The 26445-nt window shown below is 46.7% G+C and overlaps 1 protein-coding gene across 1 annotated transcript in view; it reads left to right on the top strand.

Moving 5' to 3' along the window:
- The window catches only part of ggctb (gamma-glutamylcyclotransferase b), a gene marked incomplete at its 3' end in the record, with an annotated part of 41827 nt that overhangs the window by 9519 nt on the left and 5863 nt on the right, over window positions 1–26445 (top strand). The window contains 2 exon segments of the mRNA XM_084308319.1: window positions 9367–9512; window positions 14856–14988. Coding sequence (XP_084164445.1) covers window positions 9367–9512; window positions 14856–14988 — 279 coding nt within the window.

Below are 26445 nucleotides of genomic sequence, written 5' to 3'. Positions count from 1 at the left end.
TGTGTGTGTACAGTATGTGTGTACATTATGTGTGTACAGTATGTGTGTACAGTATGTGTGTACATTATGTGTGTACAGTATGTATGTGTGCAGTATGTGTGTACAGTATGTGTGTACAGTATGTGTGTACAGTATATGCGTACAGTATGTGTGTACAGTATGTGTGTACAGTATGTGTGTGCACAGTATGTGTGTGTACAGTATGTGTGTGTACAGTATGTGTGTGTGTACAGTATGTGTGTACAGTATGTGTGTGTACAGTATGTGTGTGTACAGTATGTGTGTGTGTGTACAGAATGTGTGTGTGTGAGATAACACAGTGTATCTTCATTTGATCTCAATCAGCTTTGCTCTGTTTTGTCTCGTCAGCACTTTCTCTGCCCTGATGAGACAAGATACAGGAGCTGGGAGGGGGGGGGGGGTCACATGTAGGGCGGGGCACATGTAGGGGGGGGTCACATGTAGGGGGGGGGGGGGGGCACATGTAGGGGGGGGGGGGGTCACATATATCAGGTAACGGGAATACCTATTTAGGTAACCAGGAATACCTATGCATGGTATTCCTGGTACCCTCAAGGTATTCTCGGTTACACATAGGTTACGGGAATACCTTTCTCCAGTTACCGGGAATGCTTTTACAGATCTCTCCTCTCTCTCCCCCCCTCTCGTATCTCTCTCTCTCTCTCTCTCTCGCTCTCTCTCTCTCTCTCGCTGATGCTCTCGCTCTCTCTCTCACGCTCTCTCTCCCTCACTCTCTCTCTCTGATGCTCTCTCTATTTATCTCTCTCTTTCCTCTCTCTCTCTGATGCTCTCTCTATTTATCTCTCTCTTTCTCTCTCTCTCTCTGAGGGCCCTTTCTCACTCACTGCTCTGTGTCGAATCAGACCCGGATCGCATCAGAAAAGGGTGTGTCTGTCTGAGTGAGAACGCTGTCCCCCTGTCCCCGCCCCCCGCTGATTCGTCCCCGGGGGCGCTGAACCTGGACCGCTGAATGACTAGCCCCCCTCCAATTGTTCGGCTGAACGTGTCACTCTTTGTAGTCTGCTTCGGTCTTGTGCAGTGCTATTCCCAAACCAGGAGGTGATGTTGCCGGTCAAGATGCTCTCTATTGTACCATGAGTAGAAGTTCTTAAGGATCTTCTGGCTGACTTGGAACTTCCTTAGGCGCCTGAGGAAGTAGAGGCGTTGTCGTGCCTTCTTCACAACACTGTCAATGTGTGTGGTCCATGTCAAGTCCTCGGATATGTAGGCTCCGAGGTACTTGAAGCTGTTGACTCTCTCAACCGGTGCCCCGTCGATGCTGAGGGGGCTGTAGTCCTTGACCCCCGACCTCCTGAAGTCCACAATCATCTCCTTTGTTTTGCTGACGTTCAGGGAGAGGCTGTTTTCCTGGCACCATCCCGCCAGGACCTTGACCTCTTCCAGGTAGGCCCTCTCGTCGTTGGCAGAGATCAGGCCCACCACCACTGTGTCGTCAGCAAATTTGACGATTGTATTGCTACTCCGCTGAGCCACACAGTCGTGTGTGTACAGGGAGTAGAGGAGGGGACTCAGAACACAGCCCTGGGGGGCCCCTATGTTGAGGGTGATGGATGAGGAGGTGCAGTTGCCTGCTCTCACCACCTGGGGTCTGCCAGTCAGGAAGTCCAAGACCCACTGGCAGAGGTCATAGGCTAGCCCAAGCCCAGGTCCCTGAGCTTGGCTATGAGTATGGAGGGGACTATGGTATTGAATGCCGAGCTGTAGTCGATGAATAGCATTCTCACATAGTTCCCCTGCCTCTTGTCCAGGTGTGATGCTGCTGTGTGCAGCACATGGGATATGGCGTCCTCCGTGGACCTGTTGGGGCGGTATGCAAATTGCAGGGGGTCCATGTTGATGGGGAGGGAGGAGCAGATGTAGCCCTTTACTAGCTTCTCAAAGCACTTCATGGCTATGGAGGTGAGAGCTACAGGGCGGTAGTCGTTGAGGCAAGCAGGCTTGGATTTTTTGGGTACAGGGATAATAGTGGACTTCTTCAGGCAGGTGGGGATGACAGCCTGTTCTAAGGACAGGTTAAATATGTCAGTGAATACTGGGGCCAGTTGGTCGGCACAGACTTTAGGACGCGGCCGGGGATGCCGTCCGGACCTGCTGCCTTCCTGATATTCACTTTTTTAAAGGTCCGCCTCACCTCATGCTCTGTTACCCCTGAACACTGCGCCTCCATCAGCAGCCGACCCCCCCCCCCCCCATTGCCGAGGCTTGTGAGCTGGTGTTGTTATTACCAGCATCAAACCTCGCATAGAAGGTATTGAGGTCATTTGCTAAGGAGATGTCACTGTTCAGTTTGAGGGAGGCGCCTTTGTAGTCTGTCATCGTTTTGAGCCCCTGCCACATAGCTCTAGAGTCAGCTTGTTCAAACTGGAGTTCAATTTTATCCCTGTAGCGCCGTTTGGCCTCTGACACTGTCCTCCTTACGTTGTATCGCGCCACCTTGTGGTCATTCATGTTGCCTGCCACTAGGCCGTCGTTGTATGCTTTGGTGCGCTCTTTCAGAGCTTCACGGACGGATTTGTCTACCCAGGGTTTTTGATTTGGGTAAACTTTCATTTTGGTAGTGGGGATTGTTTCTTTCACCCTAGTACAAACATAGTCCAGCACTGTCTCCGTGTAGACATTAATGTTATCTGTGTCGCGGAACACATTCCAGTCTGTGTAGTGAAACACTGACCGGATCGTCTCCTCTGACGTCAAATCCCATTTCTGCACCTCTCGCGAGACTACGGGAGTACTTTTAATTCTCTGTTTGTACTTTGGTGAAAGAAAAATGGACGCGTGATCTGATTTACCAAAGCCACTATCAGAATGAGCCTTGTAGCCACCTTTAAATTGCGTGTAACAGTGATCTAGGATGTTACCGCCTCTGGTGTTGCAAGTCACATGCTGATAGAAGTCAGGCAATACCTTTCTCAGATTGGCGCTATTGAAATCTCCCAGCACTAAAATGGCGGCGTTAACGTTCGCCACTTGTATTCTATTTACCTCGTCGTGTAGTCTTCATATTTATTGGCCATTTGTTCATTTTATATCAGCATCCAGAGTCCGCAGTCGTGTTAAGACATTCCTGTTTACATTTTCGGTCGACCAGTAGATCAATGACATTCAATATAATCGATGCGAGCAATGTTACTAGTAAAAGGTTCTGTTTCGTTAAGGGGCTCTGCTTGGCATCACCTACTGCACTCCCTCGCGTACGTGCACGCGCACTGAATAACATTCCACAAATATACCTTTAATACCAGTATTAGTCTGACCACACCCCTCATCAGCTTACCTTCATAAGCAGGTGTCGCTTTCACCACAAGGAAGTGCCTCGGTAGTACCCCACTTGACGTGTTGTTAGTTGAAAAGAGTTGTGACTGGTTTACATTGTGCTTAATCTTTTCTTCTCTCACTTGTTGTATAAGAAAAGGTTTGGGTCATAATGTATTCCGCGGAGAGTAGACCCGCTAGACCTACTCTTCACCACCGGTTCTCCATTCCCGCCTCCGTCGTGCGCTTCGGTGCTGGGCTGTTGCCACTCTCGTGGTTGCCGACCCAGCCCGGGAGACTGCCGGTGGATAGTTTTCCTCACCGACGAGCCGAGGGTTCGGTGCCGTCGCTCCGGCGATGGCCTGATCTCGACTCTGGTTCCTCTGGTTCTGGGGAATCGCCCGTTGATGAACGGGGGATTGTTTTAGAGCCGGAGGATTTGCGACGCAAACTTTTTGCGTCTGCTCGCTCGCGTCGCAAGATGGTGGCGTGCAGACGCGAACAGCCTGGGTTGTGGGGAGCTGCTGGAGACCAGCGAGGATGCGTCCGACTCTGGATTTCTGATGGAAACTGAGGACTTCATGGAAGAGGCGGACGGATTCTTGTATGATGGTCCCGTGGAGGAGAGTATCCCTCCTCCGGAGACCCCGGAGGGGGGAGAAATGGCTCCATGGGGCGCCTTGTTTGAGGATGTCGAGGAACCACCTTGGCCTCATCAGCAGGATGCCCTACTGTCGGCCGCATCGGATTGTGGCTCCTTGACCAGTCGCAGCCTGCTGTATGCGAGGGATGCGGGGTCGGTGGAGGAAGGTTCGCAGGGGGAACTGCGGGCCTTGTTTCCCGAGCTCATGGCGGTAGCCGCCACCGCAAACGGTGTGCCGCTGCCGCTGCCATTGCCTGCACCTGTCCCTGATGACCTCATAGGCCATCCCTGGCAGCGTCCCCCAGTGAGAGGGGTGGACGTTGTCTACCCATTTTTCCCATCGATGGGGGCCTATGTTCGTCGGGGTCAGGCGGTGTCCAACATCATGGGACTAACTCCCGCCTACGTACCAGTTACGCGGGTGTCGGGGTTAGTCAAAGGTATGGGGGAGGGCGTGCCTCGGCTTGACAATCCGATGGCCGCGCTCCTCTGTCCGGATATGGTGTGGGAACCCCTATGCAAGCCGGTCCTCCAGGGGAAGTCGGCTAGGCGATTGGCTTATTGGGGTGACCAGTCATTCATCGCTGGTACACAATCGCTGGCTGCGGCGTCTAACATCGCCCACCTGGCTAGATTTGTATCGGGGATAATGACGGGCGGCACGGATCTGAACGAGGTAAAATGCGATCAGATCACCCAGGCTGCGGGAGCTGTCCTGCACCTTTCCCAGGTGCTGGCCATAGCCATGGGGAAAGTGCGCGCCCTGGCCACCCTGGGCCAGCGTCACCTTTGGCTGGAGCAGGCCCGTGTGCCAGAGAAGAAGAGAGCCCCTCTTCTGACGGCCGCCCTCTCCGACGCTGGCCTGTTCGGGAAGGCCCTGCAATTGATGACCTCAACATGCAGAGAGATGGCAGAGGAGAGATCCATCCTCCAACCCCATTTTCCGCCTCCCGTCCTTGCCGGTGGGGGCAGAAGGCTTCCGCGACGTCGAGCTGTCTCCGTCGCCGCTACCACTGCCTCCGCCGCCGCTGCTGGCCCTGCCAAGAGGGCCAGGGGACGAAACGGCGCTTCGGCCACCGCCGGCCCATCCCAGACCGGAGGAGACGGTAGGGAACGTCGTGTCCAGCAGACTGTAACCTACCGTCCCTCCGGGGCTCCCCGGGGTGGCAAGACTCGAGCGGCGCGAGGTGGCAGACGCCGTTAGGAGTGACTTTTTCCCCTCTGTATCCCCTCTCCTACACCCTTCCCGGCCCCTCTATGATTTTGTGCCTTAACCTTTATTAAGTATTTAATAAAAAAAGGTTCCCCGACATAAGGGGGACTGTGTTTTGGCCGAACAAACTGTGTGTTTCTTCAAACAAATCATATGGTGGGGTTGTGTATATATGGATCTACCCTGTTTACGTTGGGGGGTGAGTTGTGTTGTGTTACGAGGTTAAGCAAGGTCTGCAACTTACACTCGGTAATAGGTTCTATTTAGCTTGATGCTCCACATGCACTCCACTAGGTCGAACTGGTGTTATTCCATTGCTTTAACTAAGTATATGTGTTTTCACAATGCTGTGTTGTTAGTTGCAGTAATGCTCGTACGCATACTTTTTCACGGCCTAGCCGTTACTCTCGTTCGGCGTTTTTCCTATGTATGACATCAGGCAACGGGTATAGGATTCACGCACAGGCAACTTCTGTTTTGTTGTAAAACCTTTTTACACTTTTTGTGGGTAGCAGGCATTGTATTAGCTTTTGCTATGCATTGCTTTCTACCGGAGGTTTTTCAAGATGGCTACGGTTGTGTTTCTGTGTGTAGGGATAAAGGGTGTGTTTTCGGGAGGGGGTGTCGGATAAACCCCTCCTTTTTCCCACTTGATTGGTTTAGGGGATTTTTGATCTTTTCTGCTGAGCCAGTCAGGGCCAAGCCAGTGCTTGACAGGGGGGGGGGGGGGGGGGGGGGGGGAGGGGTATTCTACCGACTCCTGTTATGACAGGATCCGGTGGGTTTTCCCCGCCCGTTGTAGCGTTGTTGCTATGGCGACACCTTCCATGAGCTGGTGTCTTAAAGATGTCGAGGTTGGGCGCAGGGCTTACAGGCCTGCTGCGCCCGGTTTATGTGTCAAACTTGAGTCTATTGGTCACGTGTCTCACAGTTTACATATCTTTTTTCTTGACCGTAGTCTCATGTGGGAAGGTGTTTCTGGGAGGGTCTGGTCTTACACTCTGATTAAAAGGAGTGACTGGATTAAAATCATGTGATAAACAGGGTTTTTACTCCCAGCTGTGCAGTTGGGTCATACGGGTGATGCCTTTTCTTTATTTTTATAAGAGTTTTTTTTTTAAGAGTTGAATGTGTCTTGATGGATTGGAAATGAGCGTCCCTGATGGAAACAAGACTAACGTCTTTCTCAGGTCTGCCTCCCCTTATCCTATTGTGTGTATTCCTGTACTGCAGTCTGTTGGGTAAATTTTTTCATTCATTCATTCATGGAGTTGATTGCATCTCGCCCCTCTTGTCGTTTCCCTGGGCGTCTTGGGGATTCAATATGGTGGTCTAAACGGCCTATTGTTGATGTGGGTATGTCCAAACGCACACATAGTGCTGGCTCAGGATGTGCTTTTGGGCCATTGGCTGACTAGCGCGCCTTGTTTGCTTGGGTGAAACAGCGTTTTTATGGAGCAATTGGGATGGGGGTTTTTCCTCTTCCGACATCCTGTGTGTTGTCGATGGGTTCCCGTTGATGTCAGGGGATGATGACGGAATGGGTCTGGACATATGGGGAAGGGTCTCACACCCTAGGGGTGGGCCACCGGACGCGGTTCATACCGTCACGTCTGGGTGGCGCCTTCTTTTTTGTGTTGGGATCAAACACGCATATCTGCCCCTTCTCCTGGGGTTGGCAGGTCGGCGTGGTTAGGGCACGGGACTGGTTCTGGTCGCGCTGGTCCAGATCAGTTGCACCCGTTGTCCGCTGGGGATGCAGATCTGCTGTTCTGGTACCCTGAGGGACTTGGGTTTTTTTCAGGGGGAAAAATGCTAGGTCGATCCGGGTGTCACAGGGTTGAGCGTTATGGGACCCTTGCTGGGTGCGTTGTATTCTGCACTGTCGTAATGGTTTACGGCCGTGCCGACCTGTACGCGCCCGATCTCGTCGGATCTCGGCCGCTGTACGGGTTGGTCTTGGTTGGTACTTGGTTGGGTGACCTCCTGGGAATACCGAGTGCGGGGTGCTGGGGCTGGTCTTCCATTTTTACGCTCTTCTCTTGCGTTTTGGCGCTGAGGGGCCTGTTGGGTGGGTTAACCTCCTCGGGGGACCCTGTGCTCCCCGTATCGCCGGGCCCGGTCCGGGGTGATGCTCGTTGACCCGTAGGCCCGGGATAGCCCTGTTGGGAACCGGAACGCGGGCTGCGGCGGTGCCGCAGGTGTGTTTTGGGGTTTCTTTCCTGAGGGGTTATGGGACCAACCGTTGCATGGGGTGATGCCTGGGTGGTTGGTTTCTCTGGTGTGTTGCTGCAGTGTCAACTCCCGGTTCTCCGGTTGAGGGTGCCCCTGCACGTTCATGACGTCTGCCGATCGTATGGGCTTTTTCTGTGGGCAGCTGTCAGGGGCCGAGTGGTCTATGGATCCCACTTCTGACGTGCTGTTTAAGAGCTTGGTTATGCGACAACGCCAGCATACGCCCCTTCCGCCGGGGCGGCTGTTTTCAGCTGTCCTTTCTGGCGCCTGCCTCGTCCGCAGTTTTCCAGGCTTGGGTTGACAGCCTGTTGCCTGGTCTTTTTCCCCGGTGCACTGCCTGCTTCCGTTGGTTAACTCTTGTGTGTTATGACCATGCTGTCTGCCTGTTGCAGGGCCTGTGTTCCAGGCGGTGTGCTGTTGGGGAGGACAGGGCCCGCTCGGCTGAGGGGCCTTTGTCCGAATACGCTGGCGATGTGGGGGGCGGGGTCACTAGGTGCCCCCCTGGTGGGGTCTTGATGCTGGCATCATGGCCTTCTCCGGGCCCCCATTCCAGGGAGTCCAGTCCTTTGGTGGGTCTGGGTCTTCCTTCGCGCTCCGCTGCTACGGCCTTGCCACGGGGTTGGGTTTGCCCTTGACCCCGTGATTCTGGGGGCAGTGACGAGGTTGTTCCTACGTTCGTTCCCGGGTGGCATGCGGGTTGTGCGTGGGTGTAGTCGTGGGGTCAAGCCACGGTCTGCTCACCCTGTGCGTTGGGTTGCTTGAGTGCCTCTTCGCACGGTCGGGTCCGTCGCCCTCCCGTGAACCCCCTAATAGGGGGGATGCCCTCCATTAGGGGGGGTCGGGGGGGCTCGGCCCTCCCTGTTCTGATGGTTGTGGGGGGCTGTCAGCGGGGTGTATTTGTCAGCCAGCGGCTCCGCTTGGCCTCCCTTGTGCAGTAGGTGATGCCAAGCAGAGCCCCTTAACGAAACAGAACGTTAGGTTATGGCTATAACCAAGTTCTGTTAGTTAGGGGTGACGCTTGGCATCAGACGGCCGCTGCAGCCCTTGACCTCACCTTGTGGTGAAAGCTTGGGAAGGAGGAGAGCAGGTGACCACACACCTGCTTATGAAGGTAAGCTGATGAGGGGTGTGGTCAGACTAATACTGGTATTAAAGGTATATTTGTGGAATGTTATTCAGTGCGCGTGCACGTACGCGAGGGAGTGCAGTAGGTGATGCCAAGCGTCACCCCTAACTAACAGAACTTGGTTATAGCCATAACCTAACGTTAAGCTAACTAGCGTTAGCCGTTAGCTTAGCGTTATTGTTAACCCTGCAAAACGATCAAAAGCGGACAGAGTTCCATTCGTGAGAAAAGGGGGGTGGGTTATATTGACAAGGCTTGACAACAGAGGTTCAAATATAACTTCATATTTATTAGTTATTTGTTTCTATATATCAGAATCCATTCTCCAGTCTCCGTGTTAACACTTCCTGTATTTACATTTCGAGCGTGACATCATCGACTACGGCAAGCTTACAAGCTCAAAACGCAAACCGTAAACAAAACCCAGAGCGCACCCAGACTGAAGTGTGTACACAAACTAGAGGGGGGAGAGGGGGGGGGGGGAGTTCGCATCAGATCTCGGAACGGGCAGAACGGAACGAAATAAAAACGAATAGGGTGAGTGAGAAAGGGCCCTGATGCTCTCTCCCTCTCTCTCCCTCACTCTCTCTCTCTAATGCTCTCTCTATTTCTCTCTCTCTTTCTCTCTCTCTCTTTCTCTCTCTCTCTCTGATGCTCTCTCCCTCTCTCTCCCTCACTCTCTCTCGCTGATGCTCTCTCTCTCTCTGATGCTCTCTCTCTTTTTCTATCTCTGATGCTCTCTTTATTTCTCTCTCTCGCTCTCTCTCTCTCTCTCTCTCTCTCTCTCTCTCTCTCTCTCTCTCTCTCTCTCTCTCTCTCTCTCTCTCTCTCTCTCTCTCTCTCTCCCCCCCCCAGGACTACAAGCTGCTGTTTGGGAACTACAAGGGTCTGGCCAGTGACCGCTGGCATGGGGGCGTGGCCACCATCGATCACAGCCTGGGGGACCAGGTGTGGGGCGTGGTCTGGAGGGTGAACCTGTCAGACTTGGAGTCTCTCGACAGGTAGAGGGAAGGGTGGCGTTGGGTCCATTTCATTCCATATGCCCCGCTCGGCGGACACTTTTATTCAAAGGACCGTAACTAGGGATGTTCGATATTGGCTTTTTTCTTTTACCAATATCCGATATACCGATATTGTCCAACTCTTAATTTTACGATACCGATATCAACCGATACCCCTTTTCTCTAAAACAGCGAGATTGAACTCTGAAACATTGTCATAAGATAAAACACATTGAGAAGTTTGATTTCACTTACAACTCAATTTAGAAAATAATTGTAGTTACTGCGGTTAGCTTCTGCAGGGCAGTGTAGTGTGAGGTAGGTAGTTATGATTATTATGATTACTGTCAGGATTGGGGGGGGGGGGTGTAGGACACACACAGCCACACACAAAAGAGGAGAATCTTAACCAGGGGCGTAGCTGGGGGGGGGGTAGGTTAGGATGATTCCAAGGGCCCAGCACTGGGGGGGGGGGCCCAGAGCACACTATTATTATCTTTTTATTAATATGGTTTTATTATTATCCTAAAGTAAGTTAATGTAGTTGACTCAAAAGTATAATTGCCTGTATTAGAAAAAAACGTCACAAAGGAAACAAACAGGACGGTGCTTGTTACTCTGTTTGACAGAATGAGCACCCCTCCCTTTTTTCATTGCATGGTTCAGTCCATACACAGCAGCGCGCAGCTTGAACAGAGCAGACTGACAGGAAAATGTCCTTCACAGCTCATGAATCAGGAGATCAGAAACGAAAGAAAAAACATCAGCAAGAGGAAAATAATAAAAGAGCCAGAGGTCGACAGCTAGTCACCAAGTATTTTCACAAGAAAGGTATTTATTCACAGAACTTGTTTTGAAGCCCATAACAGCTTGGCCAACATTTTGTGGCTGACATTAGCTACCTGTTGCTATAAAAAATTAGATGAGTGTAGATGAGCCCAGTGAATTTGTATCCAGCAGCTATGCCCTTTTGCTATGGCTAGCTAACCTAACCTGTATAATGTTACATGATAATCACATCTGCTCTAATGCACAGATGCGACTTTAGGATCAGTACCCCTTCCCCCAGGCCAGCTCCCGGTTGAAGGAGAGGGAGGTAAGCAGCAGGGCTTGGGGTTAACAAACAGATTTTAAATATGCTTAACATGCATTGAATACAACTTTAGGTAATATTCACATTTAGTTACTCTAGTTCTTCCATTAATTGCAATACCATTGACCACTGGCACATTAAATTGAGGTTGTTAGTTACAGTAGCTATAGCTAGATTTGAGCAATTGGAAAAGATCTATACAAATTATTATTATTATTATTATAACAATTAAGAGATAGCTCGAGCTGTACTGTGTTATTACTATTATAGGGCATTTTTATAAATTATGTACACTATGGATACTCTAGAGCCAGGGCCCTCGAGCAAGGCAGCCAACGAGGAGAGCAGAGGTGAAGAGGCAGAAGTACCAGTACAAGAAGAAGTTGAGGACCATGAAAGCAGCACAGATGAGGAGGAAGCAGCTATGGACAGTCAATGTCAGGTACAAAGTGAGGCTCCGACACAGGATTCCACAGATACTGAGCCACCTGTAGTGGTGTCTGAGGTAGAAGATCTGCTATTGGATTTAATTGAAAACCTTTATTTATCCCCGAGGGGAGATTCAGATGTCCATTACAGCATAACAGCAATTTAAAAACAGTAAAAACAGTTAGTGGAAACAGTTAATACATAACATACACTTATTAGTATGTGTTAAAAACAAGATGGACAAATACATAGGGATAAAAAGAGCTAAAAGTGGTGAAAAGAAAAAGAAACAAGTCCAATCATGATGTTAAATAATTAAATTAATTGGTTACAGTCCACAACCCAGCTCCTCCAGTCCACAGCAGTTAGCCCCGTCCTGACCCTGCCTGGTTGTGGAGCCTGATTGCCACCGGCACAAAGGACTGCCCGAAGCGTTTTGTGGTATGTCGGGGGGGGGGGTAAGTCTGTGGCTAAACGTGGACCGCATTGCGGTCAGCTCATCATGGAGGGGGTGGCAGGGGTTCTCAAGGATAGCATACAGCTTCTTCCTCGTCCTCCCCCACCACCTCCAGACTGTCCAGGTCCGCTCCCACCACAGAGCTTGCTTTTTTGACCAGTTTGTTTATTTTGTCTGTATACCACAGCGAAGAAGAGGGCACCAGCAACCACAGACTGGTAGAACATCTGGAGCAGTTTGCTGCAGACATTAAAAGACCTGAGCCCTCTCAGGAAGAAAAGTCTGCTCTGTCCCTTCCTGTAGAGGGCCTCGATGTTGTCCGTCCAGTCCAGTTTACTATCACTTGACCCAGGGTTGTTCCCAGCCTAGTGCGACTCAAGGTTCTTTGGTAGACTATTGCATTGGTCCATTCATTGAAGATTAACGCAATGCGACATCCTTTACTAGGCTCACCCACCAACAGTTCAGGTGCTGAACTGCTGATCCGAATGTATAGGTAAAAACCATATTATGCGTTTTCATCAATAAATAAATGGCCCAAATTTTATTTTCTCGCATGGATTGGGGGCCCACAAATGTATTCTTTCATGGAGCCCAGAATCTACAGCTATGCCCCTGGGGGTAACCACTGGAATTGCAGAGCGATGAGATAGGGTGGGGAAAAACAAAAGAACACTGAAATAAATACAAATAAAAGCTATAGAACACTCTGATAAAAGAAATGGGGAAAATACCCCAAAATAACCACCTAGCAGTTGAAAACAACCAATAAACCTAGAAACATGAACTTGGGACGCTCCTCTACTAATGAGGGTAAATTAAATGAACAAGGGTCTGAACACAGGAAACCAAGCCTACTTAACCTGATAAGCCTGGAGCCCTATTTTCTGAAAACCCACCTAAAAATACATACCTAAGTAAATGGAAGATTGCTCCACTTCTACAAGGTCCATTTGCATGTTATTGGTATCTAGGGACATCTAGGGATCTCATGGAATGTATTCCCAGTGTCAGAAATATTGTGTCTGTTACTACGCATGAGTAAATTGTGATGAAACAAAGGATAATATAAATTATGACTGAGCTTGTTCAGCACCTTCTTGAGATCATGTGTACACAAAATCTAAGTAAATGAATAAAGGGAAGATGATTAAACATAATGTTTTGTAGATACAGTACTGAATTCTGCCATCCGGACTAATGCAATTTGAAGTATTATTATAGAATATAGAATACCAGGCCTATAAAGTATAAATTACCTTATTATAGCCAACTTGCACAGCTATGGATTGGGCCAAATCTCCTCTTTCAAATGGCAGAGTTAAATTTGGATTTAGTATCTCCAGGCGTGCACTGAAGAACCATGAATGAAATCTACTGTATGTACAGTTCCATTCTTATAATGTATATGCACAAATTTATTGTTACCTGCTACCTGTTATTGCACAATTTTATTGCACAAATTTTTTGTATTGGATTCTATTATATGTTATATGTTGTACCAATTGCACATCGTTGCGGGCAAGACCACCCGCATTTCATTGTATATCCGTATGCCGTGACAAATAAAACTCTTGACTTGACTTGACTTGACTATATGGCTCCGCCATTTTGGATCTGATTGCAACGGGGATTGTTGCTAAATGTTCACAGAAGGTAGACACACTAACTGCGCTCCAATCTATGCCAATAACATTCAGTTTTGTGATAGAGAATCCTGAGAAATAAGTGAAATAAAAAAAAAAAAAAGTAATTCGCTTGCAGGAAGCTGGAATCGGCTGGGAAAGGTAGTTTTTCAAAATTTCAACGCTCGTTGAGAGCTCTGGATGCCCTCTCCTCATATGACTACAACTGTCAACGTGCCGCTAATTCACAATGGCGGATATTCGCTAAATTATTAAGACATTCCATAAACAAAAATCTCACTAATAACACTTTAACCTATTGGTAAACAAACGTATTGCTGAAAATATACACTATGACTGCTATGACACTACGACACTATGACATGGTTAGGGTCTTTATTATTGGATGCATTTGGAGGAAAAAAAAGCTACTTAACTCTTTCAGTGCCACTCACGAGATTTCTCGTGTTTTTTTATAGGTGGTTGCTAGCCACTCACGAGATTTCTCGGATTTTTTTTTTTTTTTTTTTTTTTGCGATCTGAAAAATTATTGCATCACCCGAGCCTACCCGAGTATAGCCGAGGGGCGCCGACGATCACTGTGGAAAAAAGCGCCCCCTGTCGTCTCCCAGATGACATAAGTGATTTTGGAATGGACTCAATGAAAATGAATGGGGAAAAAAATCCGGTACTCCACATTTTCCAGTTCACTGATCCAGCCGGGGTTACCACAGTTCATTCTGGAGCCTCAGATCCCCCCGGATCATAGAGATCTACTGTGTCGCGTTGGATCCATACACTTATCGATTTTTTCGAATGGTGATCAGGAATTGGAATATACCAGTTGGATACCATCTGATGTCAGGTAAGGACTCTGTGTTATCAGTGGTAGGATAATCGGAGTAAGTTTGATGAAGTTATAAGCTGTTTTGTGAAATGTCTTCTTTCGTTTTCATTGTAAAACTCCGAGAGGAAATCAACGAGGCGATTATCCGCGCGCGGCCGTAATGTGCGTGCGTGCACGTATAATATTGATCATCTAGCGTTTATTTGAAAACGATTCATAAAAAGGCCGACGAATATCAACGTTGTGGAATATTCCACTAAAAGACGATTTTCATAGAATGCTCCAGAATGGGCTGTTTTTTATATCAAAACGGGGGCTTTTCTAACTGCTCTGAAACGGCAACGACGCGATAAAAAAACAATCTGCCTTCACAGCACTGTCTGGAAAATAGTCTTTGATAATGCGATGGGCAGATTAGACACATAGCCATAATTTAAAACATATATTAGGCGATATTAACGTTAACATTGGCGCGGATGGTGGCATTCAAGCGGTAAAATGGAAAACCAGGCATGGCATTTAAAGAGTTAATGTCATACAGTCTGGAGAGATTGATTTATGACGTGATGTCATTTGCGGTCCGCCGATGGACCGCTCGGGCTAAAGAGCTTAAAGGCACTGCACACCTGACACCAATCAGGTGGCAATCAAGCCCACACACCTGCCATGCCGCATGGCAATTAACTGTTGTCTGGTGATTGACGGCTCACCAGAGAAAAAACTAAATACATCCAAAGCATGCAGGAATACACTAAAACCAAACCCACATAGACCGTGATCCATCACAGATTACAGTGCAGGGCAGTTGTAGACAGTGATACTCAAAGTGTTATTCATGAAACGTAGGGCATTGTGTATGTGTTTTTTTGTGAATGTGTGTGTGTGTGTGCAGTCAGGAGAACGTGAGACTAGGGGCCTACAGTCCGGTGGAGGTGAACGTGAAGACGATCGGCCCAGAGCTCAACTGTCGCACCTACATCATGAACAGCTGTGTCTGTGCCCCGCCCTCCCCGCAGTACCTCAAGGTAAGCCCCGCCCTCCCCCCAGTACCTCGAGGTAAGCCCCGCCCTTCCCCCAGTACCTCAAGGTAAGCCCCGCCCTCCCCACAGTACCTCAAGTTAAGCCCCGCCCTCCCCACGGTACATCAAGGTAAGCACCGCCCTCCCCACAGTACCTCAAGTTAAGCCCTGCCCTCCCCACAGTACCTCAAGGTAAGCCCCGCCCTCCCACAGTACCTCAAGGTAAGCCCCGCCCTCCCCACAGTGGTAAGATCCGCCTCCTCCTGGTCGCTGTTTCACAACGGTTCAATCCCAGCCAGTCGCTTGGTTGTGTTTGGTTCCCGGGCAACGCAGCAGTTCTTTTCTCATATTTTTATATTCAGAGTTAATTATATTGTTTACACTGGTTATTTTTCTCATATTTTTATATTCAGGTCTAATTTTATTGCAACCATTTTATTTTGTGAAAGGTTGCTCTTGATATACACACACTCAGCTGGTGTCTAATCAGTCCATCAGTCCCCGGGATGATGGGAGAGCACACTCATTGATTGTCAACACAGATCTATCATTAGTGATGAATCTGAGGGCAGAGTTTCAGTTTAGTTTATCAGGATCCCCAATTAGCTACAGCATTGCAGTAGCTATTCTTCCTGGGGTTCACAAGAAAACGTTCATTGTGACTGCGCACACACACACACACACACACACACACACACACACACACACACACACACACACACACACACACACACACACACACACACACACACACACACACACATACACACACACACACACACACAAGACAAGCTCCAATATACAATAATCCAATAAATATGATAGAGTTCAGGGATTTAAGGGTTGATGCCTATAAATGACATCACCATAGTCCAAGACTGATAAGAAAACTGAAACTTTCGCTCTAAGGAGAAAGGGAGGGAGACATGTCACTGGCCGCTTGTCAACGGTGGACGACAGTGATGGATGACAGTGTGGACTACAGTGATGGATGTGACAGTGTGGACTACAGTGATGGATGACAGTGTGGACTACAGTGATGGATGTGACAGTGTGGACTACAGTGATGGATGACAGTGTGGACTACAGTGATGGATGTGACAGTGTGGACTACAGTGATGGATGTGACAGTGTGGACTACAGTGATGGATGTGACAGTGTGGACTACAGTGATGGATGACAGTGTGGACAACAGTGATGGATGACAGTGTGGACAACAGTGATGGATGACAGTGTGGACTACAGTGATGGATGACAGTGTGGACAACAGTGATGGATGACAGTGTGGACAACAGTGATGGATGACAGTGTGGACTACAGTGATGGATGACAGTGTAGACGACAGTGATGGATGACAGTGTGGACTACAGTGATGGATGACAGTGTGGACTACAGTGATGGATGACAGTGTGGACGGCAGTGATGGATGACAGTGTGGACTACAGTGATGGATGACAGTGTGGACTACAGTGATGGATGACACAGTGTGGACTACAGTGATGGATGACAGTGTGGACGACAGATGGATGACGACATAACCCTTCTGAACGAGTCTCTCCCCTCAGGGGCAAACAGAGCAGTTGTTGTGGTGTTTTTTTCTGCCGTTGGCCCTGGTTCCCCCGATTGTTTTTTTTGTGTGTTTTGCGAAGACAAAAGGGGCATAGAGCATCATGGGCTTTTTCCTTTTGTCTATTCACACCTCACTATTCCCTCCCGGAAGCAGCTGGAATAAACGCCCTTTCTGCAGTAGCTATTCTTCCTGGGGTTCACAAGAAAACGTTCATTGTGACTGCACACACACACACACACACACACACACCAGGGTTTCCGTTAGAAAAAATTGTTGCCGGCCTCAGTGTCCGGTAGATTTCAATCTACTGGTCAAATGAGAGAAATTCCGGTCAGAGTTTATTGAGCTTAAAAACAATTGATAGGCAAAAGAATGACAACAAAACAAAATAATGACATCATCAAGGCATGTAGATTTATAATATTTTTACTTAAAACTAGGCTACTTTTGCGTATAAAGTCATTATATTCCAAATAAAATAAGTCCCGAGACTCGTGCTGCTGCCGACTTTAAATCAAATAGGTGTCTGTGGGCAGTCGCCCGACATTAATAAACAACAGTCTGTTATAATCACATTTTTATGAGCTAACGAATTCCGTTATATTGGACATTTGTATTACTTATATCAAGCGAAGAACTGAGAAATTTGACAGAGAGAGACGGCAACATTATCGTGGGTTTGCGTGACGACTCTCTCTCTCTCCACCTCCCAATGACTTATTTGCGAGAGTATGTCGATGCAGAGCAGCACATTCAGCTGTTATTGGCTCTTTTCTGGGGACCGCACAGCAGCGCCCCCCACCCAACATTGAATTGAAAATGGCTGAATTGGAGTACTGCTGGAGTACTGCATTGTGCTGCTGCTGCTGCTCCGGCTCTGCAGCTTCACAAAAGTTCGCACACCCAGCACTAAGCTCTCGCTGACAACGTCGTTGTCATTATTAGAAGCAACGATGAAACAAATGTAATGATTGTTTCGTTCATCGCATAGGCTATTTAATTTTAGCCTATTTTAATACAATTCAAATAATCAAATTGTGCTTAGACTCAGGGAATTATTTTCACCAGACATTATTAAGACCGGAGAGATTAAATATGTCGGACTTCAACAGATTTTGCCGGTCAAATACCGGTAATTACCGGCTAACGGAAACGCTGCCACACACACACACACACACACACACACACACACACACACACACACACACACACACACACACACACACACACAGACACACACACACACACACACAGATCCACAAGAACGGGAGGAATTGTCACTGCTTGATTCACTCTGTCTATCTTTCTGCCCTCTGATTTATTACTGGTGACAGCCTCAGGTATGATACCCACCGCTGTGTCCTTTATGAAAAGATTGGATGGCCTTCTCTGGTTTAGAAATGTGTTTATTTCTAAAGCCCTTATTGGTAAACCTCCCTCTTACATCACAACACTGTTGGAATGGAATCTTGGAACCTATTCTACACGTTCAAATGACTGCTTGGTTCTCAGGGTTCCTCCAGTTTGCTCTGAACTATAGGAAAAACAGCTTTTTCCATTGATGCTTCCAACACCTCCGACTAACTCCGAATGATTGATTGATTGATTTTTATTGTGGAGTAAAAGACCGCATCCAAGGGATAAAAACATGAGAAAGTGCAAGCACTTATTTCCATCATGGTCCCTGATTTTGGACATGGACAGACATAATAACAGGGTTCCCACGGACCTGGAAAACATGGAAAACATGGGATTCATGGGATTCATTTTCCAGGTATGGAAAGGCATGGAAACTGAGCAAAAGTGACAAATTACATGGAAATAGAAACAGTTGTCCTGGAAAATTTTATTGGATGATGTGTAATAAAATTTAACTATTGAGCACAGAATTAACATGAGTTTATAAAAACCCTTTACACGTGAACAGCTTTTACTGTAGATAGAAATGGATGATCCCATGTTGTAGAGCATGCTCTTGGCATCCTATATGGTATATTGGATGTTGGAATTTGATGCAGGCAGCTTGGTGAGCCAATGGAGCCTTGGCATCTACAGTGAAACTTGAGTGAAACTTCTTATGCAAGTTTATCCTCAAATGTAAGTAGCTGTGTTTTAAAGGATAACTCCACTTTTTTTTTAAATTAGCTTATTTAACATCTTCCCTGGAGTTAGACAAGAAGATGCATACCTTTTTTGTCTCTGTGCGTGCATTTTAGCTTTGGGAATAGACGCTCCGTTAGCATAGCTTAGCTTCATCACTGGAAGTGGGGGAGGACAGTAGCCTTACAGTGCCTTACAGTGTATTGCAAGGTCTGACATTGACCAAACTTGATATGCATGACCTTGGTGGGCTCTAGGTCAACTCCTGAAAAGGGGGTCAATGTCAGACCTTGCAATCAAAAGTTAGGGGCGCACTGAAATTATGGCAAGGGTTATTAGCCCCCTAACTTTTGATTGCAAAGTTTGGTCAATGTCAGACCTTGCAATACACTGTAAGGCACTGTAAGGCTACTGTCCTCCCCCACTTCCAGTGATGAAGCTAAGCTATGCTAACGGAGCGTCTATTCCCAAAGCTAAAATGCACGCACAGAGACAAAAAAGGTATGCATCTTCTTGTCTAACTCCAGGGAAGATGTTAAATAAGCTAATTTAAAAAAAAAGTGGAGTTATCCTTTAACTGTGTGGTAAACCTGGGTTTATCAACGTTAGTTAGTAAGCAGTGCAATCTTGCTAACTAGCTAGCCAACGTTAGCTCTCATAACGAGCCAGTTAGCCAGCGCCAGGTACAGTAGCTAGCCAACGTTAGCTCTCATAACGAGCCAGTTAGCCAGCGCCAGGTACAGTAGCTAGCCAACGTTAGCTCTCATAACGAGCCAGTTAGCCAGCGCCAGGTACAGTAGCTACCAACGTTAGCTCTCATAACGAGGCAGTTAGCCAGCTCCAGGTACAGTAGCTAGCCAACGTTAGCTCTCATAACGAGCCAGTTAGCCAGCGCCAGGTACAGTAGCTAGCCAACGTTGGCTCTCATAACGAGCCAGTTAGCCAGCACCAGGTACAGTAGCTAGCCAACGTTAGCTCCAGGGGCGGGGCTAGGGGGTGGCTACTTGGGCTCAAGCCCTGAATGTTTTCTGAAAAGCCCCGAATCTATTTTAAAAAAAATAAAATTTTTATTTTTTTTAATTTTTTTTCTGACAATTCATCATTGTTACATGAAAATATGTTTGCACCAGATTTAGCAGAAGCTAATTTCCATCTGTGGTCTATCCAGCTGCTAACTGTATTTGAGTGAGTTAAGTCTTGGTGTCATGGTAGACTCAGACCTAAGCTTTAAATCACAATCAACAAGTTGACAAAAACTTAATTCTTCCACCTTAGAAACATAGCATTTATAAATCAAAAGGACGCTGAAAACCAGATCCATGCCTTTATTTCAAGCCAACTCGACTACTGTAATGCACTCCTTACCGGCCTCCCGAAAAAATACGATGATAACTATTTTATTGCAATGCACTATTGCATTATTTTATTCTATTTTACTAACTATTTTATTGCACTGCACTATTTTACTTTGTATCAGTGAATCATAGACGCCTGGCCATAAGAGCATTCGGAGCATCTCTGCTCTCCCACTATTGAACTTGGGGGAGCAAAGGTATGCTCTTGCTCCACCACTTTTTGATCATATGAAAAATATGATATACCCCCCCCAATATATAAATCTAACCATAACTACGTTATGGTTAACTGAGTTTTATAGTGAAAACAGCAGCTTTATTGGTCAAGATTGAAGGCTCTATATTGCAGGAAATTGCACGTACAGGTTAATTAAATTCAAAAAAAAATCTGCCGCTTGCCTGCAAAAAAAAAAAGAAAAAAAAGAAAAAAAAAAAAAAAAAAGGGAAAAAAAAGGCTGGCACCTATCTGGGCTAAGCTCCGGATCTCCTATAATCCTAAATCCGCCCCTGGTTAGCTCTCATAACGATAACCAGTTTGATTTACAAAAGCTTTTACAAACGCTTTTACAGAGTAAGAGTAGTAGGGGTGAAACGATGCAACCTCACAACGATTAATTTCTATTATGATTACGAGGAGTTGAGAAGAGTAGGAAAAGAAGACAGGAGCGGACACGAGTGGAGGTGTGGAGAGGAGGACAGGATGAGATAGGAGAGGAGTGGAAGAGAGAACATATATCAATCCCAGTGCTCATGTGTTCCAGTTCAATAAATTGTTGTTCATCTACAGTTTGTTGCATTATTTCATGCATTGATATTATCAATAAGACATAATCTCTAAGCATTTACAATGTAGACTTGACTGGTACATCTTTTAAATCAAGTAAGTAGTCAGGTGTCCTAGGGGGTTGTGTGTGTGAGGGGAGGGGGGGCGCGGATGGGGGCGGAAAACTTCAGGGGCCTATAGATCATCACTTAATATGGTACCTGGAAAATCAGGAGGTAGTATGGAAAAAAAATTCAAGGCAAGCGTGGGAACCCTGAATAAAACATAATAAAACAGAGCATCATAATAAAACATAGAGCATCATAATAAAACATAGATCATCATAATAAAAAACAGAGCATCATAATAAAACATATAGCAACCCCATAAAAATAAAAACACTCCCTACCCTCTCCTTCCTAGACGTGGCTATTCTATACTTCACTGGCTAGCCATTTCTTTGTGGCACGTCTAAAACTTCCCCGCTCTTCGATGTTTTTCAGGGCCACTGGAAGCTTGTTCCACTCCAGTGCAGTATTTGTGCCCATTAGGGAGTTACATTTTGGCAGAATAAAATCCGTACTGCTCCTTCTAGTGGAGTATGAATGATTGTCACGGAATCGATTAAAATAATTAGATAGATATTTCGTACCTGTATTTTGAATTATCTTGTGTGTGAGATCTAATTTGATGTGAATTACCCTTTTATTGACCGGAAGCCAGTTTAGTTGCCTAAAGAAAGTTGGCCCTAGGTGAGTGCGTGGAGGTAGCTTAAGGACTACTCTCATTAATTTGTTTTGAGCTGTCTAAAGTTTGTTTTTCAGGACCTGTAGAGTGCCACTAAACCAGGAGGTGGCAGCATAGTCAAAGTGATTTTGTACTAATGCGCCCGCTAGCATTTTAAGTGTTGCCTGGTCCAGTAGTTCCCCTTGTCTAGCTAGGAATTTCGTTTTCTGGCAGATTTTAGTGTGGGCTTTTTTAGCCATGGCCTCTCTTGTAAGATGTTTGTCCATTATGCAGCCTAGATATACTACAGAATCCTTGTTTGTTATTTGCTTCTCACCTACTCTTACCTTCATTTCAATTTCTTTACCAAGCTGTTTCTTTGATCCGAACAGGATGGCCTCTGTTTTTCCTAGATGAAGAGATAGTTTGTTATCTGACAGCCATGTCTGCACATTTGATAGCTCCTCACTAAGGGTCCTCTCCACTACTGCCAAGTCCTTATGGGAGACCAGAATGGCTGAGTCATCCGCATAAAGAAAAAGGTCTGATGAACAGGCATTCTTCATATCATTTATGTAAATGAGAAAGAAGAGAGGCCCCAGGACACTCCCTTGAGGCACCCCGCAGGTGATTGCCTTGGCTGAGGAGTAAGTCCTGTTTACATCTACCATCTGAGACCTGCCTGATAAATATGAGGTGACCCAGTTCAACGCTGACCCACTAAACCCAATCGCCTTCAATTTAAATAAAAGGACACTATGGTCAACCGTATCAAAGGCCTTTTGTAGGTCCAACATGATCATTCCACAGAATGTCTTTGCATCAATCTCCTTTCTGATGCAGTCAGTCAAATACACCAGACAAGTCTAAAGCCTGACTGATGCTCAAATAGGATACTGTTTCTCACTAAATATGTATTGATCTGTTCATGAATGATTTTTTCCATGACTTTTGATAGTACACTTAAAATGCTAATTGGTCTATATGTAGCAGGTGCCACCTAGCACCTGCCACGAAATTCGACCGTGCCTCGAGTGGGAGTCGAACCCCGAGCGCCTGCACCGGGGCCAGCATCGCAAACCGCTGCGCCAAGAAGGGAATTCCCCCTCTAACTAACCACGTCTATCCTGCCTCCTCCGAGGATCTCTACTCCACCCAAGGCACCACTGTAACAGTCCAACACTGAACCTGCCACTTCGACCATGCCTTGAGTGGGATTCGAACCCCGGTCTCCCGCACGGGGGGCGACATCACAGACCTTTGCGCTAAGAAGGGAATTCCCTCCTAAGCGCTCAGTTTGTATGCCTCTGGGGAGTGAGTTTTACACACTTCTATGTGCCGTAGTCACACTATCGCGGCACATATCCGTTACATTCACCCCCCCTAAACTCACACCACCCAAGGCATCCGGGTCAACGGCACCACTGTAGCAGGTGCCACCTAGCACCTGCCACGAAATTCGACCGTGCCTCGAGTGGGAGTCGAACCCCGAGCGTCTGCACCGGGGCCAGCATCGCAAACCGCTGCGCCAAGAAGGGAATTCCCCCTCTAACTAACCACGTCTATCCTGCCTCCTCCGAGGATCTCTACTCCACCCAAGGCACCACTGTAACAGTCCAACACTGAACCTGCCACTTCGACCATGCCTTGAGTGGGATTTGAACCCCGGTCTCCCGCACCGGGGGCGACATCACAGACCTATGCGCTAAGAAGGGAATTCCCTCCTAAGCGCTCAGTTTGTATGCCTCTGGGGAGTGAGTTTTACACACTTCTATGTGCCGTAATCACACTATCGCGGCACATATCCGTTACATATAGTTACCCTTGTCTGACTTATTACCTTTCTTATAGAGTGGAATTACTCTAGCACTCTTTAGATCTGATGGTACCTTCCCATGCTCTATGGAGAGATTGATTAGGTGGGTAATAGCAGGGGTGATGCACTCTGCTGCGTCGTTAAGAAACCTAGCAGGCATCTGATCTAATCCTGTCACTTTACTGGGATTAAGTTGATTTAGCCTCTTGAGGACTGCGCTCTCTGTCACTTTACTAAAAGAAAAGGAGTCCTCTTGCAGCCCTAGTTGTGAGTAATACTCATTAACTTGTGTTTCTCCGAAACGCCCTGAAGGCTGTGGGAGATCTTTTACCAGATTATTTGCCACTGATGTAAAGTAGGTGTTCAGCCCCTCCGCCACCTCTTTTTTGTCTGAGGTCAATTTACCCTCGTGGTTCAAACTAAGGCTGCCAGGTTTGGTTTTCAGCCTTTTGCTGTAGCCTAGTAGTGCTGTGACAAACTGTCAAAAAGGGCTTTAGTTTTTGAGATACCCCTACCGGAGGTAGAACAAAACACAACATTGTTTTTCCTAATCTCTAAGGTCTCCCATATATGAAATGGATTCTTGTATAAAAATATTTTACTGCAAAAATAGGTAAATTGATAGATATTGTTATACACCCCCAAAGGAAAAAATAACCAAAATATAGCCTGGCCGTATGGGAGTTGAGACATATAAACTCATGTAGATTAATAATACAAGCTCCAAGAGCTTTCAAAATTGGCATGCTAGCAGTCAGACAGTTGCTTAACATAATAGAAAAACCTGGATGTGAATATCTTTATGCATGTAGGAAATATATACCTATGTACACATACTTAAAATAAGCGGAAATGTAAAAGATTAATATCTCTGCAGAATGTTCTCATTTACTTTGTAGTACCTCTGCCATGGATTGTCATAGAAACACAGATGAGGGCTTTTCGGAGAGGTGTGGTTGTGCTGAATCCAGCAATACCACATGTGTAAATATAGCATGCATGGTCAGGGACTTACATCAGTAAATGTATGAGGTGTCCTAAATTAAAGAAAATGAAACATTTACATAATGAAGTCTTCAGTCCAAAGCCCATTATCAGTGGTGAGAAGTGTGTTGACAAATTCAATGTTACTGCAAAGTAAAGTCACTTGAGGTAATGTTCTGGTCTATGTTAATATATTTATAATACATTTAATAAATTATACATTTCATATGATACATTTTATGATACTTCATATGGAAACAAAGATCCAATTAAATCAGGTTGAAATTGAAATAGAACACCTTTATTTCAATCTACAGCAACACATCACGGTCACTCATCCACATTATCATCAGTGACAAAATGGATCATATTTGGGCAGTCAGGGAAAGAGCAAGAGCAAAACTCAGTGCAAGTCAAGCCCACTGAAAGACATTGGCATTTGCTGGCATCATTGCAGTTTCCATCTTTACAGTACAGGTGGGTGATGTCTCGAACTTCCTTAGGTGCCGGTGCTTTCTGGAACATCACAGGTTCAATGGACCCATCTTCTCTGAGCCTCCACCCTCTACCAACTGGGTTCCATAGAAGAGGCTTGGCCAGATGGCTGTGACGCCACACTGCTGTTTGGTATAAGGCTCTCAACACATGTTGCTGGAAGGCATCTTCTGTTGGGGGTAGATTTGCAGCTGATGAATCTGTGGTAGATGCTAGTGTGTACCTCAGCTCATCCAGGTTGGTGCAAGGAAGTCCATTCTCCATTTTTTTGGCCATACAGGAGCAGGGCCTACTTTCTTGCCACAGGAAAAGCCTCCTAGGCTTTCAGACTGTCCAAAATTGGCCATTTATTTTAACTCACTCAGATGGGTCTTCAGTCTTCCCAATTGGTGTACAAGCTGCTTGTGGTATCGCAACCTGTGAGGGCGTGGCATGCAGGTAAACACTCGCAAAGTGCTGCTCCAAGCTTCTGAGCGATGGAACAGACTGGGACAAATCTTTCCTTTGGGCCATGTCCAGAGTGCATGAACACTGTTGAGGATCCAAACATCCCTTTGCTTGAATAGTACACAAGCAAAACCAGTACATCTGTATCATCACATTTGACAATGAGACGAGAATGTGACTGTGCAAGGTGTATTACATGTAACACCAATCTTACCCTGAGGCGGCCCTGACCACGAGACACGGCGCCATCAATAGACGGTCAACTTCTAAATCACTTTACTTGTCATCTTAAACTTGACTCAAACACCACCTCATTGAGCCCTCGACATTGCATGTATCCTTGTTAACCTTTATGTGTGTTTTGTAATGTATTACCCACCTATGAAACAGGTTGTAGTTAGTCATTGGACAAAGGGAGGTGCAGACATGTTGTTACTGGTTCTGAATCCTCTCGGTTGTGAGGCTCAGCTCGCCTCGTGTGCCTGTAGGCAGCAAAGTACGGTTCCCTAGAAGGTGAAGCCACTGAACACAAGTCCTATACTGCCACCTATTGACCAAATTATATTAATGTCGTCCATTAAATATGACATGACTGTTCTACCTTGTTTCTGATGGAGGTAATCCTGTACCAGTATGTTCACACCGTTTTCACACATAATCTAATGATATTAACGTGATACCACTTCTAGTGGGCATCACACCTGCACAGCAGAGACAGGAAATGGCGGGGGTAGTGTGAGCCTCCTACACGTTACTCCTCGCCAATGAGAGTCCGCGCTGGCAGGTGAAAAGATGTGACAGGCTGCCTCCTCGTGTATCGGAGGGGACACATGATGCAAGGCTTCTATCCTCCCTACAACCGACCAGTGGGGGGCATAGTCGAGCAATGTTCAAGACAGGGGAGGGGAGAATTGGCACAGTGGAATTGGGATGGGAGAAAAATAGAAAAAATAGGAGAAAAAGTGGATCAAATTTCTTATTTTTATTTTATTTATATGTGTATTATTAAACAATGTATTATGTAATCAACGTGATGAACCAACCGGTACACAGCAGCCCTGTACACAAACCTATCTCGTGCCGTTCTGACGTCGTTGCCGTGGCGCTCTAACGTTGTGTGAACTGTATTTCCAGATTGTTCTTTTGCATCAGAGTGCTCAGAGTAAACACTGAGTTGAGAGAATAATAGCTGGCAGATGTGACAACA

The sequence above is a fragment of the Notolepis coatsorum genome (genome assembly GCF_963971535.1).
Source record: "Notolepis coatsorum genome assembly, chromosome: 2".
Lineage (NCBI taxonomy): Eukaryota > Metazoa > Chordata > Actinopteri > Aulopiformes > Paralepididae > Notolepis > Notolepis coatsorum.
The sequence above is the reverse complement of the archived record's forward strand: the minus strand, read 5'-3'. Positions and strand labels throughout refer to the sequence as shown.